Raw genomic sequence first — 16,890 nt, forward strand, 5'->3', positions numbered from 1 at the left:
TCTGTCCTTGGTGCTGAACACCATCGACTCACGGAATCAACACACTCACGGGACTTGTCCATGGTGCTGAACAACATCAACACACAGAACAAACACACTAAATCATATCACTGACACGTGCAGTTGAAAAATTCTCAAAGTCTTTAATACGTAAGGAATTGTAACAGAAAACTTTTTTGCCCTCACTCACTGTCACAGAACGTCCAATCAAATTGACTGACACTGACATCTGCTGGACGTGGCAATAAACGTTGTAGACTAAACAAATGCCTAGTGGTTTTCTTTTACCAGTTTGATGATTAGGTGACTAGTACCATGGAAACGTATGATACAATTATTTTCTGTTGAGACTTTCTGGTATACAGCTGAACAGATGGTACAATACAGTAAAGGGATGAATATAGTCCAATGAACAATCTATTTCGAAACAACAAGAGCTATACTGTAGCTATTGGAATACAAGAATTGCGAAACGTATCTGATGTTGATCGGAATGTTGACACGGGAAAAGCAAGCATGCACGGAACAGACCATCCTTGGTCTGGGGTGTTAAAACTTCATCAGAAACACATTTGACACAAGCAATATAACAGTAAAAGAATATATTTTGAACTTTCCTCTATGGGATCTGCCCAATAACATTGTAGGCCAACGAGCCCGCCACCAGCGCTCCAACCACGACCAGCGCCAATGTCTCGACGCGCTTGATACGCCTTAACACGCGGTGCTTCCTCTCGCGGCATGTCATGTTTTTTGTCATGATGGAGCTCAGGTATAAATTCATTTCTTTTGAGTTCTCCAGCAGCGCCTTGTCTACCGCAGTCTTCTCCGTGTTCTCGATCTCGCTCTTCGGGTTAACATCTACAAACGACCCTGGCTTTGGCGCCAACTGGGACATCTTGTCCACTGGGTCATCTGGGGCTGTGGGTGATTCCGAGTTGGGAAATGTTTTCGCGGCCCATGGCCTTTGTCGCACACGGGCATGGTTATTGGCCTCAAAATGCGATTGAATCTTTGGCTGATCCTCACGGTGGAGAAGCTTGTTCATGTACTTGTAAATGCGAAGTCGCATCATGACAATATAGGAATGCTTCTCTTGACTCGTCATGAGGTCCCAGGGCTTGAATCTATGGCGACGTCGCACGTGGTCTGTCGGAGAGGCCACGGGATCATCTTCGCTAAGGTGTACCTCAGTGTGCTTTCGTCCGCCGTCCGTCTCGTTGGGTCGCACGTGGTCTGTCGGAGGAGACACCAGACTTTTCGCCGGAGTCCCTGTCATGTCGTCGGGAACTCGGGTGTCGTCTTCTGCGAAAACTCGGACTCTTTCCCTCAGCTTGTGCTTTGAGGTCACCTCGGCATCAGTGGGATAGTTTCCCGCTCCGCTATATCCCCAGCTCCAGTAAGGGGGAAGGTTGGTCTCATCTGCAATGGCGTTTAACTGCACTGTGACAGTCATAACGACCACCTGAAATGAAAACGTTCTTACTTAATGGACAAAAACAGGCATCGGTGTCATGTGAATCCAGCGTTACTTGGGAAAATGTTTATCATGTTCTGCGAATCATAGCTTCTCAAATAAGCTGCAGCTGAAACGATCATTATGATTTTTGATGCATGAAACTCAAGAGCCATCGTAAACTAATCGGTATCCTGTGATCGATAATAACAAATCTGATTACCCATTTTCACACTGTTAAAAGATGGTATTCTATCTATAGAGAAAACTAGCCTGACGAATCGCGCACCTTAGTGGCCAGCCGGTCCTGTGACCGCCATCCCCCTAGGGGTGGGGGTCAGTAACCTCCGGCCGAGAGCTTGTGTAACACAGGCTATAGAGAAAACGTGATGATGTAGGAAACTCACCGTCGTCACAGCTACAGCCAACAACGCCGTGATCACCGCCGCTTTGAACAACCGCCGTCGTTCATCCTGCGGCTCATCGGACACGTCAGAGGCCGGGAACCTGGGACACGGGACGCCCCGAGCTCGGGACCGCCGATGCCTCCGTCGGCCACGGCGTCTCGCCATCTTGTATCGGAAAAAACTCAAAACTTTTGACTTCGAAAATCAGAGACTGAAATCTGCCTGTGTCGCCTTCAGTAGTCAGTCGAGATTATAAACAAATCACATCGAACTTCGTCGCTAGTCTAGAACAAAGGAGTTCCAGAACAACTTTTAGAACAATGCGTTGTAGGATCAGCTGTCTGTAAAAGCCGTACCGGAACATGTCTAGGAAACCCAAAATCACCTGTTTACTTCCTGGTCATAATTTACGAAATTGTATCTATCCCCATGTAAGATGGACCAAGGCCTTGGATGGACCCACCATTCGTGAACTAGGCAAAATAATGTAATGCCACTTGCTTATGGTGGAAACGTACCGTATAGTCAGGCCCATAATAAGGCATATTCATGCTCAAAATACAGCGTTTACTTACCGTTATCTTATTGGGTAAGAAAGAAAATGAAAGACACAGACATATTCTGACCTGGATTTATGAAGAAGAAAAAAGCAATCATCCACTATTTTTTATTTGAACGAAAACGTGTGTGTCACTTTCTCTTATCTCTAATGCTTTAACTCCATTATGATCACACATTAGTTATCATACTTGATCCTCGATTTGACCATTACTTAATTTCTAAATGCACAGGAAATTTTGTTCGTGGCCTATGTAAGGATCCCATGGAGTCAAATGCGTAAATCATAACTTTATAGTGCCAAATAACTGACTTTAAAGTCAGGCAAAGGTTCACCGTTGCTACTCAACGGTAATTACGTAAATGTCATATACCAATGCCGGATAACTGCACCAACATTTTTCAAAAATCCTCGACAAGTTAACAAAAAGGTGCGCTAAAAATCGGCAAACGCAGCCAAGAACAATGTGGTATGGAAACAGCAAAAATAGTATGTGGTTCATTGAACTCTAGGTTGGTAATAGGGATGTCATGAAAACAGTACTTTGAACCGCAATGTGCTGACAAGTACACGCTGCGTGCATGGGCGTGTTCTCGACATTTCACGACTATTACTCACACACTACTAAATAGAAGAACTTCGTTTATGGTGGGCTGACAGATTTACTAGAGGAAAATCGCTGTCACCGGTGAATGTGATGATCAGGGAACGGCAGATCTAGCCAACACCTAAATCACAAGTTCAAGGTCATTGCGGACGAGTACTTGGAACATCCTTGTCTATTTCCCGGCCAATGTCAGTCTGCTTCTCGTCCTTGTTTTCCGCCTTGCCAAGGACGGCGTTCTCTCTGGATTAGCAGAAGATCACTCCGTCTCTCCTGTTCGGTACGCGCTGACGACTCGGGACAAGTGCGCCCAGACAGAAAGGCGACGTCCTCAGTTGTAAATCAGATTAAAAATACCAATCTCGTCGATTCTCTCACGTAGATGGAAAATAAAATACGACCGGCATGTCTTTAATGGTGATTTAGACTCATAGTTCATTTTACGTCTGTGTTTATTAGGCACGTAGGGTTGTTATCACCAAGAGATGATTCCCCCTAAAATACTGGACGCGCATACCGAGATATCATGTTGTCGTCAACACAAGGGCGTGTGCGTAATACGAGACACAGGCCTTCGTGAGAAAAGAGCCCATTTTGCCATACTGTCTGTCACTTGACATAATTAACAACCGACAACCGTCGACCAGCATACCTCAGACCAAACCTACAGCCAGGTTAAAGTGTTTGCTGACCGTGCACAGAATGGCTGGAATGCTCAGTTTATGGTTTACACTTATGTTGATTGCGGTTGATTTTTGTTTACTTTTTGAATCGTTATCAAAGCCAACCCATTGGGTGGTTGGTGTAAATGAAAAGTCGGAATAAATAGATGAGCAATGTTCCAAACGTGCAGCCTATGGGATCATAACTGCCGTCCCTATCGGGTGTCCAACGATCTATTTATCACTGTCAGCGTCCGACGACTAATTTCAGGACGCAGATAGAGATAAATCATAAGGTCGTTTGGAGCCTGGTGTGTGCGCTAACTGCCGCAGTGTGTCCTGAGCTACAGCTATCATGGTGATCTACAGCACCGACCGCCCGTGGAACTACGACTGCAGCTTCGTGGCTGGCAGTGGCCGGAGGAAGTACTTCCGCCAGGAGGTGTACATGGTGTTCCCTCCTACCTTCTCCTCCGGACACCACGGGTCGGCTGCCTACTTCACCAAGCCTACCGCCTCCGTCCGCCTCAAGCTCAACAGGTCCCCGAACGCCCGCAGGAGGTAAGATGTGAAGATGGTGCAACGAAATTAGCCAGATATTGTGAAGTTGATCCAGTTTGCCATAATTATTCGAGTCCTAGAGAAACCAACAGAAACTTCAGTGACGTCAAAATACAAATCATGCTAAATCATGATGTTTTCTATACAGCTGAAGAAAACATTTGACATTCCCTTCTGCCACTCAAGTCAATCGCTGTTTTGATATAGCCGGCTAGATTTTACGCTTAGACTGGTGGGGTTTTTTTTACATCACAAAATGTAATGTAATTGAAGTTGTATAGTTGTAGTGTTTTCATTGGGGAATACATATTCCAATAGACCGAAGACGGTTAATCTCAGTGTGTGTATGACTATGTAACAGTGGTGTTCAAGCGCCTCCAACTGACCAGCCTAACTGGTCTAGACCCCGGATTCGACTTCATATATTCCCATGGACTTGTGGTGCTATAAAGCTGTAATATATTTCATCATCATCATCAGTCGACGTGCTTTTACGCAACGTCGGGGTTATACCACCCCTTGTTGGCTAATACAAGACGCCGGGGATGCGCCAGGTCTCCCGTCCGGGTGAATGATAGTACATGAAAATCACCGTATGGCTGATAAGAGATGGAGGTTCGCCAGGCCCCCATCCGGGTGATTTGCAGTAATATATTTACCGTCAGTCTTTCAGCAAATATGAATATGCTGGACGCGAAACATTCTCGTTGCATTTTAGGAAATATTATTCTTTAAATTGCAATAATTATTAGCCCGAGTGTCATCGAACCAGTTTACCCAAGGACATTATATCCTTAGTTTCCCGGGGCTCCCATATTCTCCTAGGACGACACTCGGGCTAAATAATCCTACCTAGTTTTCTTTGCTAACAGTACAGTCGATCGGTGACTATCTTGTAACCTTAGATATCTCTGTATCATATGGAAAGCGTAGCAAAAGGAAATAGAAACCATAAAACAGTGTCCTTGTCCTTTTGGGACACTTTTTGACGGGGACGCAATAGAACCATCCTTCATCCATTGACGTAAAGCGTACCATGTTTGGTCATCGTCGATGCGTCATCCTGATACGTCATCTTGACATGTTGTATAAAAGAAATAAACAGCATAAGCTAAACAAATAGACATGTTTTCAAATTGTAATGAATACCCAACCTTGCAATCCGCTAGCTTATATCAGGGATTCGATTTTTTTTTTAAACTTCTTCTTCTTCTTCTTGTCATCCGAAAAAAAAACTTTAAAAAAACTTACGGGCTAAAGAACAATAAAATTCTAAGCTCGGTGCGGTACCTAAATCAGGGTAGCGACACTTTGTATTTATCAGACTGCAAGACTACATTTGTCATTCCGTAATTAGGCCTGTAACCAGGTTGTATGTGCTATGAGAAGACGTGTTTGATTTCATTAAATCTATTTGCTGTCGCATAATCGCACATATAGCTCGTTTGACACATACTAACTTGGGACAAAACGCCAGGCGAAAAACCCATCGTCATACTGACAAGCAGCATGAAACACTAACGTTCACAACGTTATGTAACAAGTTTCCCCCGAAAAGTTTCACGTACAAACAGCCTGTCATCGAGTGTTGCAGTTCAGTCAAACAGATGTCAGTGTGTCTAAAAGTGGGTATTCTATAAACCAGTCTACTATACTAAATACCAACTGCATCTGTCTTGGTGGTGTAGTTAGTATTCCATTGCGCGCAGTGCGTGACCTGTAGGTCCTGTAGCGAACCGCTGCGGTCGTCATTTCCGATCGCTAGTCCACACGACGCCAGAGGTGTGAGGTTAGGCCATGTTGATTTGATTGCATGGATGACATCCTCTGGGTACCCCAAACCTGATGCGAGCGTGCGAATGAAAAATAAGTTTGGCAAAATAAAAAAAGTTGCCTTTATTATGAAAAATCTGCGTACGTGGTCAGGAAGGACGAATAAAATCTAACATGGCATACCGAAATATAGACTATTAATTTTTGTTCTTTCAAAACATCCTCTTTGACTTTGGAATTGGCAATGGCATTCTGAGACTTCAAGTATCCGTTTTGCGAAATATTTTTTGCAATCTACAGCATGTATTTTCTCATTTTGCATCTGCTTTTTACGATTTACAGTATAATGGTGGAAAACCCATCTTTATCATCTGGAAACCGACGAAATTGATGCGCGCGGATGTCATCCATATAACCAAATCAACATGGCCTTAGCTACTGTCGATGCTGCTGATACCCTTGCGGTTCAGCCCGCTCCGTGGTGATGCCACACAGCACTTGCCCCAGACCGACCCTTCGTGACGACCCGGTAACCGAGAACATACCGACGCCGCGGAGTATGTGCTGATAGAGCCTTTTATGACGCTGTTGTTGGGGGTCACATCGGCAATCTAAAAACGATTTTGTGACCATATATAAGGAGACATGATCAGGAACACGCCGCTTCGCAGTACATGTTGGGGGTAGTGTCCCTTGTCTGACCTAGTTGGCTCCTTTTTTACGACTTCTTGGGGAGGGGGGTGTATCCCCAGTTTGCCAGGTGTGGAAAAAGTTATTTTAGCAAGGAATCCAAGGATAGGCAGGCAGTTGATGTCGTAATGCTGCCTGAATGGTCATGGTCAACGTTCAACGGTGTACACAACCGACTATATAATAAACACACAAGCACTTTGATACGATTTGCACATTCGATGATAGCCGTAAAGCATATGAACAGTTGCTTAATACAAGTCAAAACTGTACTAAATTGATTAAAGTACCACGCTCACTCATCCAGACATCTCCTTCGACCCTTTGTACCGTTTTTTTGATGAATGGACAGATAAAATTGACGCTGTTTTATTTTTCCCAGTAGGAATCACTCCTTCTACACCCGGAACTTCACCATCCCCATGGGACAGATCACCACCCGCTAGACGCCCGGGATGGTCGGATTGCCGAGGACAGCAGACGCGCCACCAGGTAGTTTCATCTGCAGTTCCACCGCAGCTCGCTAGGAACTGACTCTCCCGCCACGCTGAAGGCTTGTGTGCTCACGGTGCCCGGGCCCGGTGATTGTGTCCTATCGTGTTACCAGCTGGTGTACAGGAATGATCTGTGAAACACATGGAATGGAGGGCCCTTAAACCAACCAACATTACTTGTATCGGTTGGTCTGAACACCCTCCATTGAGTCCTTTCCATGTAACGTTGCGTGTATCTACAACACCGTAAAGGAGGCAGAATCCTGTTACAACTGTATCAATGTAGTGAACTTGACATCTGTCACTTATGAGAAAAAAATACACTATAAGATCGCCAAAGATGCACAACACTTGCCCCTGCTCTTGCCGTTACTTCACCCAGCTTTAAAGTCAACTATTGTATACGGAAAGTCTAATCACATGCAATGATATTAACAATGATGATAACAGTAGTTCAACCAGACAACTCAAATATATGAGATCCAAGTGTAAAACTTGTTGTCACGAATGTGCTCGCTTAGAGGTTTTTGTATGTAAATTTTCACAATGCTTCATAAGCTTACCACAATAGACAATAAACTAGCCACAATGAACTTACAGAATACAAGTACAGGTTGTGAGATTGAAAATTGCCATGGCTGGAAGCTAGAGTGTTCTTGACTGTCTTACATGAATTACCATTGAATGGTTACAAATTGTAACATCTTTCTAAAGTGAACACATGACAAACATCTGTCATAAACCTGCTACTTTCTCTCTGGAGACCTTCTTGAAAGTTCATTGTGATTAGTTTATTGCCGATTGTAGTGAGTTTATGGAGTATTGTGGCGGATCGCAGCACGACAGGTGTAAGCACCGTTGTGGTCAGTCTACTGTCCATTGTAGTAAGTCTATCGAGTATTGTGGAAGTTTACTTACCAAGCGCTATCTGTATATACATGTACTTAGTTTACGTATAGTATAAGACAGCATGCTCTTATATGGCTATGAAATATTGCTGTAAGGAATGATATTGAGTATTTATGAATTATGATTAAAAAATAACACTTAAATGTTCACTGCAAAATTGGCCCATACCATTCAGTAACAGCCTTGCTAAGCCAGCGACAGTTGCAAAAGAAGAGATGCCTGAAGTAGGCCTCTGTGTATTCGTGCACAACCACTTCTTTGTTTACGTTCTTGAAAGTATTTGCTACACTGTTAACGCATACGATACTATTGGCTATGCTATAGTACTGTTTTTAAACTGGGTTGCTCTTTTCTTGTGCACGGTTCGAACAGACATTGTGGCATGGTTCAACTGTATTGAATCCGGAAAACACCGGAGAACCCGACAACGTTGACTTGTTTTGCCGTAGCCTGTATATATGTGATGTATACTGTGCTGTAAGTGTAGGACTGTTAAGGATCATTAGACCTAGAAACTTAGGTCGCCAAGGCTGGATGTCATGCCTTGTGATCCGGAGTCTTTGTCTAGTGCAGGAGGTTGCACTAGTAGTGAATGTTCTGTCCCAACCGTCCGCAGGGTAGACGTAATGCCCGGTGCTTGTAAGAATGCTTACCGCAGTGTACAGATCTCTGTAGCAAACTTTAGGTGAGCCAGCTGTAGTCCTAGATTAATCTATATCAAAGTCTACTCCATTAGTACATAACAGGTTCTTTTAATACCTAACAGTTTAGATATGAAAGTTTGATATCCAGACTGTTTGGTAGGGCTGATGTTTGGTTAGGGTACTGACATATGTGTACAATGCACGGAATGCGGGTCGCTGCTATATTGCAGTACATACTGTAACTAGAGAACCTATGACTATGTTTCGTCTTTAGGCTGAAGTTGTATCTATATACACGTATCAATGTCTGAAACATGTGTCTAGCCACTGTATCATGTTTAATGTACTATATTGATCCTTTGAACACGTGTCCTTCAATTGGTTTTGATTGTGTATCTTATCACGTATGATTATGGAATTGCTCGTTGTTGCATGTGTATCATGAACGAGTCGGAAAGAAAATTATAAATAAATACTAAAACGTCAAAAAATCTTTTGGGATATTACCGTTAATACAAAAACAACAAAAAATCTTTTGAGATCTTATCGTTTGCGGCATTGCCATATCTGAACTTACGGACAGAAACTGTGCTTTCATGCCTACCCTTTTATGGAATTGCTTTGAATTATTGTAGGGTGGGAGAAATAAAAGTACTGAAACGACCATACTTTGTCTTTGTACTGCTTCTTTGAAGGATGGTGAAAAGGTAAGGTACTTTCCGTGGTTAAAGTTTCTGGAAGACGCAGCAAACGAATCAAAATAACACACAGACTTGGAAGTTATAATAACGTAATATTCTTTTTATTCATGGTTTAACATTGCATAGACACTTCCGTGACTGATATAGAAGAATATTAAACAATAACGTAACAAAACACTGCCCTTTGCTACTAAGTAAAAGAACAAGTAAGAAAGAATGAACAAAATATAAACTTCCTAAACACAAGCTTCAAAAAAGCTAATAGAATACCATATGTACACCTGCGTATTACTGAGATCTCTCGTCTAAAGCCCAAATATAAATTCCACGATGTTGTCAGTGATTTCTGATTTAAATGCATAAACATTGGCCGTGCCTCTACAGGGAATTATGACATTCGGAATCTACTGAACATAGTTGTTAGAAAATTCTTACTCAACATGTCATCATGATTTCAGAAGGTTTCCGAACCAGCGAAAACAAGACTTGACGTCTTCTTTTATCTTAAAGTATAAATCCTATTGAACTGTTGTACTTCTAACAAAGGAAACGAAATGACATAAAGAAAACAATAAAGAAATCTAAACGTTAACCTGATAATATATATCTATATAAGTATATAAAGTTACAATTTAGTTATATTCACAACCGACAGGTAGTTTTGGCTATGTGTCCATTTACAACTCCGTTACCAGATGGCAAGATGGGAACATCCTGGACAGACTGTCCTGGGACGACAGGCGCCGTCTAGTGGCCGTCCCTACAACTGCAGGCCATTTTGCCTCCGCCAAGACCAGTCCGCCCTCGTCACTGGACTCAGTGTCACTTTCGCTCTCGCTTCGGCGGATTTCTGAGTCGCTGGACGAGCTTTCATCGCTGGAGCTGCCGAGCACGCTGGTGTCGTAGTCGTACAGTCGAGAGGTGCTCCGACTCTGGCCCGCTTTCTTCAGACCACGAACGCCTCGGGAAAACGCGTGCGGGACCCTGTGCTTGTGTGGGGCATTGGAGGGAAACTTTGACACCGGGTGGCCGTTCAGAGATGTGCTGCTGTGACTGTGTCTGCTTCTGTGGTCGACTAGACCGCTCATCGGCGGTATGAGAGCAGGACTGTTCACAGCGGTGGTGTGTCGCCTAGCCCGCTTGTCGCTCTGAGTTTTCCTGCTGTCCTTGTGGCTGTCGTGCCGCTTGTACCGACGACTCGAGTCGTCCTTTTTCGCATAGCCGGGGTTGTGGCTAGCCAACTGTTGTCTCAAGTCACCGTGTGGCCGATAGCGGTGACCGTGGGGCACCCCTCCCTGTTCTGGTCTGGAGTTGGGAAAACTTTTCCTCAAGTCAGTCGCCACACCGCGACTGACGATTGGTTGTTGGCCCAGGTGGCATTCCATCGGTGCGGGGCACTTCAAGTCATTCCGGGACATCGGCGCGGGGCACTTCAAGTCAGTCCGGGACACGTACAATGGAGGTGCTGCTGTTTGGGGCAAAGGCGCATCTTTCGACATCCTTCTTGTGGATGCCTGTGCAGAACCTCGGTTGGCAGAGATCTCTGCGCCATAGGGAACTTGTCCTTCCCTAGGTTGAGTAGATATTCTGTTAGAATCATGCTGAAACTGCAGTTTTCGGCAAGGGCTGTTTCGTCCTTCGCTCTTCAGCTGGCGAGGCTTGCTGTTGACGGAGGAAGCAGCAGTTGTTCGCTCTCTACTTTCTGTTCTGTTGCTGTTGGGCTCGGATGGGGCCTTTGCGCTTCTGACGTGACTATTCTCGACTTTATCGTTGCAGTGACGGGGCCTGATGTCCACCCCTGGGGGAGCCCTGAACTTCATTCTTACAGTCTTTGCGCTGTTAGAGTCAGGTTGGGGCTGTTCTTTTCGATGGGGATTGTTGTGTTCGCTCTTTGTCTTCTCTTGAAGAGTTCTTTTCTCGATGCTTGTGGTGCTACTGCTCTTGGGCTCGGTTTGGGTTTGCTTACGGGGACTGTACTTTCCCACAATCTTCGTCAGCGGAGACTTGCCCTTCTCTTTACTAGGGACAGGTCTAACATCAGTCAGTCCTTGTACTTTGCCATCTGCTATCAGCGAAGCTATCAGAAGTGCAGGTCCCGGCTGTGCTGTTTTACTCGCAGTGTTCTCTTGGCTGGTTGTTTTGTTCGAAGACGTCTCGCCAACAGGTGTTTGTTTCACGTTCACGTCGCAAGAGTCTGATTGTGGTTCTGCTCTAGGCTGTGGTGAAGGCGGAGTAACTGTGAGGCTGGCTTTCTTCAGCAGTGACTGTCTTGGCGTAGGTTTTGGTTTTCGTGGTGCCTTTCTCTCCTGGTGGACTTCAGATCGCGAGACAGTTTCTGAAGCAGCAGGGACAGGTTTTACTCCAGAATCTGGCGGTGACTCGGAGTGGACGACGCTCGCAGGCCTTGTACCTGCAGCTTGTGAGATCTGTGGCAAATCTTCAGGAGTGAGTGTTACATAGTCACCGTATTCGTTGTCAATGTCCGATAGGTTTTCGTAGGTGGGGATCGCGTCGTCAACATGCTTCTTCGTGACATGTGACCCGGCAAAGGAGTGGCGCCTCGGACATGGCGCAATGTCGTTCCCAGGAAGTTCTGAGTAGGCGGAAAAGATGTTCTCATAGTCCGGTATGTCGACGGGCTCCACAGTTGTCTGTTCACTGTTCTTTGTCCACGGCACTTGACCGCCCCACACTCGCGAGATGTCAGGGGGTGTGGAAACTGGTCGGTGGAGTCCCACGCTTTTCCCGCTAGGGGGCGCTTTGACGAACTTGTCGTCTGCAGGGACGCCAGTCAAACTCACGACTTGAGCATCAGACTCAACTGCAGGCGGATTCGTGGACTGGTTGTGGTCACTTCTTACATCCACAGACGAGTGTTCCTCTTCCACTACACTCTCGCTGTCTGCTGGAACAAACATGTCGCTCTGTATGGCGATGGCGTGCATGGGGCTGGGGTACGGGTAGCACACAGACAACCCTGACTTGGACCGCGGGCGAAATGCCAACTTGAACCGTCTGCTCAGCGAATCGTCCTTCTTTTGCTCTTCTCTCGTGGACTGACTTTGTACTGGCATCATTCCGCTGCTGAAGTATGACTGTTTCGCGTCATTTGATACCACGCTGTCGGATTCTGGCTCCCCAAAACTGTGGCGATTGTAGAACTGCGAGTTGGTGACAGACCCCAGTTCCCTGCTGGTTTCGTGCGGCCACCCCGCGGTGACCCGTCCGTCCACCTCCTCGTAGTGGTGGAGTTTCTCAGGTGAGGCGATGTCGGGGGTTGGTGGTGGGGACGGGGACGACGCGTCGAAGAATCCCGAGCTGCGGCGACTGTCAGGGAGGTCGATCAAGGTGCTGGTGCGAGAGCTGCAAGTAACAGTGACATTGCGGGATTAGTTCATGCGTTCACAAAGTTGAAATACAAACTTGAAGGTCTTGAAGAGCGCAAATGGTGACTAATATCGGTTTCTCATAAAAATCGATAAGCTAGGAAAAAAACATTTAGGAAAAAGTTTGGACCACCATGCATTGGTCCTTTTGTTCGTTATTTTTGTTTTTTAAAATTCAAAACTCATACACACCTGCTGGTGAAACTTGGGATGGAGACTGCAGATGACGACATGGATCGACAGGAGGCGCTCATGAGCCCGTTCTCGCCGTCTGTGTCCTCGGCCTCGGCCAGCTTGAGCTGCAGGATCTGTGTGTTCAGGGTGTGCAGGGCGCCGACCAGGTCACTGTCCGTCCGCTTTAGATGGTCCTGGGGTGACGAAAATATACGTTTAGCATTTTTGTATGTATGTAGGTATACGAGCACCCTTGATTATGGTCCTAAAGCTCCTACGAATGTGTCCGTAACTTTTGAATACGTCGGCGCTTGCCTGTCGACACGTTGTGCTTGTTTGGATTACTAGAAAAACACAAAGACCAGGGGGTAATATCCACATTTGTCACGTCTTGTACATTTGTCAACTTTCGAAGCACGGAAAGAGTGTATTGTAACAATGTTACGAAAGATGCTGTAAAAATCACACACTCTAGTAGACATCCTTATTGTCTAAGTAGTTTAAAGGTGCTTATTATCTAACGCCCATAATCAATAGATTCGTTATCGAAATCAATTATCAATATTTCTTCTTGTGTCTGTTACTTTGCACTTTGCAGTTTCTTATACATGTATTACAGTTAGGCCTAATCCGGCAACCGTTTGTGCTGTTCCAGTAACTTACTTCAATATGCAAAGATAATTAAATCTGGAAAGCGGCACCTCCCAACAAAGGAAGACAAACTCTCACCCTGTGATTTCCCTTCGAAAATATTTGTACGTTTTGTTTGTGTTGTTGGCGGATTACAGTCGCACTTTTAAGATTTGCCCGGACAAAGTAAATATTTAGCCCGGAAGAGGACACCAATACCCTTCAACACATTTTATTGAACTGATTATGCAAGAACAATACCATTTTTCCTGCTTTAGAATTGGCGGGAGAAAACGCCGTGGAGAGAAATGGAAAAGATACAAGGATAAACATTTACTGACGCCCAGCACCAGCAAGTGCACAATACACGGGCAGCCGCTTTAAACCAAGCAGATGTGGGTCACTGCCAAAGTCAACTGTAGAAACGCTACGGGCTTTCTGATCCCTTCAACAACTTTGGGAACAGTAGAAACATCAAAGTAAAGGTGGTGTCAAAAAGAAAAGGAAACGGTGGCATGTCTTAGAAATTGAAGGGATGTGGGAGGCCTCAACTATTCAAGAAAGTATGAAAAAGTTTCAGCTACGATCTGTCCAAATCACAAAAATCTTGTGTGGTGCTTTCACAGTGTGTGTATGTCAACATTTCTGTATTTACACAAAGTGATTAATTGGGAGGTCGTTGCTAGCTGGTTATCTATCTCTACTTTCAAAGGGAATTAGAACGTGTAAGTCTGCACAGGGCGTATGCATGCCCAAATCTTTTCTCAAAGTTCCTAGCAATTCGAGATAGTGGAGATGCGCAAGAAAGCATTTATAGGTCGAAAAATTTCTACTGTTTGCCGCCAAAACAATGACGTCATTTGGCGGTGACGTAATGGCTAGCCCTAGCCCTGCACATTTTTCCTGTGTGACTTTTTGTGGGAAGTTTTCCGGTCACTGTCGGCGTTCATAAACCATAAACAACGGAACGAACGCTTTCCCCTTTTCTCACCCAATTTGACGTGATGCCCAGCACGCCTAATGTGTATTAACAGCTGGGAGACACCAGGGTGCGGCGTAACTTCACACTCACACGCGAAGGGTGGTCCACGATAATTAAGTGTAAACACAAAATTACGCACACATGTGAGAACACGCGCGTTGCGCCACCGTATAAGACAATAAAATCCAAGAGTCAATTTTACAGTATTTACGCCGTATAAAGAGTTACATTATTGTGCGACACTTTTTGAAGCATGATACAATCCTAGAGGCCCTAGATGCACCTGTATTCGGTCAATCACTGTATCAAATGGCATAGCCTCGGTTACAGAGCACGTCAAGTACACTGATGCCTACCGGGTTCTGATTGCATGCAGAGCCGTCTGATTCAAGCCCGGACGGCGGGTTCTACAACGGAGGCTAGTACAGCCAATAGTATTCTTGGTTGCACGATGCGAATTTTCTAAGAACTTTAGGAATGTTAAAGTACCGTCCGTATTAGTTGAGACCACACGGACACAAAAAAAGTTTGCGATGTTTCCACTTCGGTATGGTAATGAGATTTTCACAGGGATTTCGCACCCTCAGTTGGAACACAAACAATTAACTCGTGGCGTGGTCGCTTCGTATGTTTACCGCTATCCGGACACACACTTACTATTGGTAGAGAAACAGTGTTTGGCTACAAGTGGGAATAGAAAACTGTTTTAAAATTTTCCTACGAAATTTTCCTACATCCTGCCAAACGAATCATATATATATATAGATGATTTTATACAACGCGAGTCATATTTACATGAAAAGCTAAAGAGTACTATTATTGCACAACTAGAATACACCATTTGCTCTACAATCATAGCTGTACAATCACATGCAAGCCATTGCGAAATATAGAACCCATAATTTGTCCTAAACCTAATCGCTAGCACTAGACTCTTGTTGTACCCGAAAGGTTTTGTGCATATCCGACCGTTGCATAAATTCATGAAACCGCCAGGAAAGATAGTGAAATGCCGAATAGAAGGATGTAACGATCGGACGACATAAATGCCTCACCATTGTTCTCCGTGCATCTCAAAAGAACGCGTACCTGCGAGAAGCGGCGAAAGAACACCTGGTGTGCGTGCATGTTGCAACATGTTGTAGTTCTCGGAGTAACAGAACTTCGCGCTAACAACTTGGCCCGGGGGAAGTAACAAGGTTATCCCCAGATCTTGTTATCAGCCGGCTTTCCTGTAGGCCAGACAAATTCGTTCCGCTGTCTCTGTCTGCCCGGTCGCCAACCTTTTAACTTTATCAGCTCCATGCACGGAACACTTTCTAGATTACTCATTAGCTGTCGGATCAAGGACCTGTCCTCTTTTGTTGGACACACGGGGAAGGGGAACGGAAAATGCGTCTGGCACTCAGCGCAGGGTCGTGTTGGTTTTTGCACAACCGAATGCACAAAGTGGATGATGTTTGTGTGACTAATAGGAGTCAAACAAAAGCCACGCACTCGCAATTCTTGGCGAAATAGTTGGGCGTCATGTCAGAAGCTTAGCTTGCACCCTGGCCTATTGTACTCTGTGTAACTTTGTTAGAAAGAAGGAATTATGCAACTCTGAAAAAATGCGACGGTAGGTACAGGAAGCTATGTTCCTGTGTGGGCCGCCCTGACCTCAAGGGAGAACGGCTTGTATCATGATAAAAATTGAAACGCTGACCGATCTGAGTTTTCTGCTTCTGAAACTAATACCGATACGTAAATGTGTACTCACCACTGCGTTTCGGAGCTTGTCGATGGAACTGTTGATGTACCCGCCAGGTCTGATCAGCTCCTGGGGAAGTTTTCTCTTGGCTTCCTCCACTAGCGTCTCCTGTCTCTGCCGCAGCAGTCTCAGTTCTTCCATCGCGGCTTCGCTCGCCATGAGCCGGGCCTGTAGACTGCGTTCCTGTCCGCCTAGTGCTAGCCTGGTGCCTTCTCCGTCACTTCTCATGCTCCACCTGCACACTGTAACCAAATCTCGTCTGTTTCCGTCCCAGCGAAGTGTTCGTGCGTCCTGTCTCTGGTGCGGCTCACATGGACTGACCGCTTCCCGAAGTGACGAGTGCCTGATGTATGCGCCCCGCAGTCTGACCGGCGCTCTGTTGTTTGATTACCTAATTAGCAATGTTTTCACAACAATCGACCCCTTTTTAACAATGGTCAGGTATTCTCTGAGGAAAGCCAGGGACGGCCGGGGGTCAATGGCAACTCGGAGAGCAGAGAAAACAGCG

General features: G+C 45.3%; 2 protein-coding genes across 3 annotated transcripts; both read right to left on the reverse strand.

Annotated features, from left to right (window-relative positions):
• Nucleotides 1–160: 160 nt before the first annotated feature.
• On the reverse strand, nucleotides 161–2,094 carry LOC136426757 (uncharacterized). Its single transcript, XM_066415491.1, has 2 exons — nucleotides 1,864–2,094; nucleotides 161–1,465 (listed from the first exon to the last, which is right to left on the reverse strand). Exons 1-2 carry the CDS (start codon nucleotides 2,026–2,028, stop codon nucleotides 620–622), a joined length of 1,011 nt encoding a protein of 336 aa, XP_066271588.1. The 5' UTR covers nucleotides 2,029–2,094; the 3' UTR covers nucleotides 161–619.
• A 6,991-nt stretch (nucleotides 2,095–9,085) lies between these two features.
• On the reverse strand, nucleotides 9,086–16,732 carry LOC136428603 (uncharacterized). 2 transcript variants are annotated; one of them, XM_066418244.1, is made up of 3 exons: nucleotides 16,392–16,732; nucleotides 13,039–13,214; nucleotides 9,086–12,823 (listed from the first exon to the last, which is right to left on the reverse strand). In XM_066418244.1, exons 1-3 carry the CDS (start codon nucleotides 16,608–16,610, stop codon nucleotides 10,138–10,140), a joined length of 3,081 nt encoding a protein of 1,026 aa, XP_066274341.1. In that variant the 5' UTR covers nucleotides 16,611–16,732; the 3' UTR covers nucleotides 9,086–10,137. The 2 variants fall into 2 exon arrangements, with proteins under 2 accessions (XP_066274341.1, XP_066274342.1); XM_066418245.1 differs by lacking the exon at nucleotides 16,392–16,732 and adding an exon at nucleotides 15,688–15,890.
• Nucleotides 16,733–16,890: the final 158 nt, after the last annotated feature.

This window comes from Branchiostoma lanceolatum, chromosome 2 (genome assembly GCF_035083965.1).
Source record: "Branchiostoma lanceolatum isolate klBraLanc5 chromosome 2, klBraLanc5.hap2, whole genome shotgun sequence".
Classification (NCBI taxonomy): domain Eukaryota; kingdom Metazoa; phylum Chordata; class Leptocardii; order Amphioxiformes; family Branchiostomatidae; genus Branchiostoma; species Branchiostoma lanceolatum.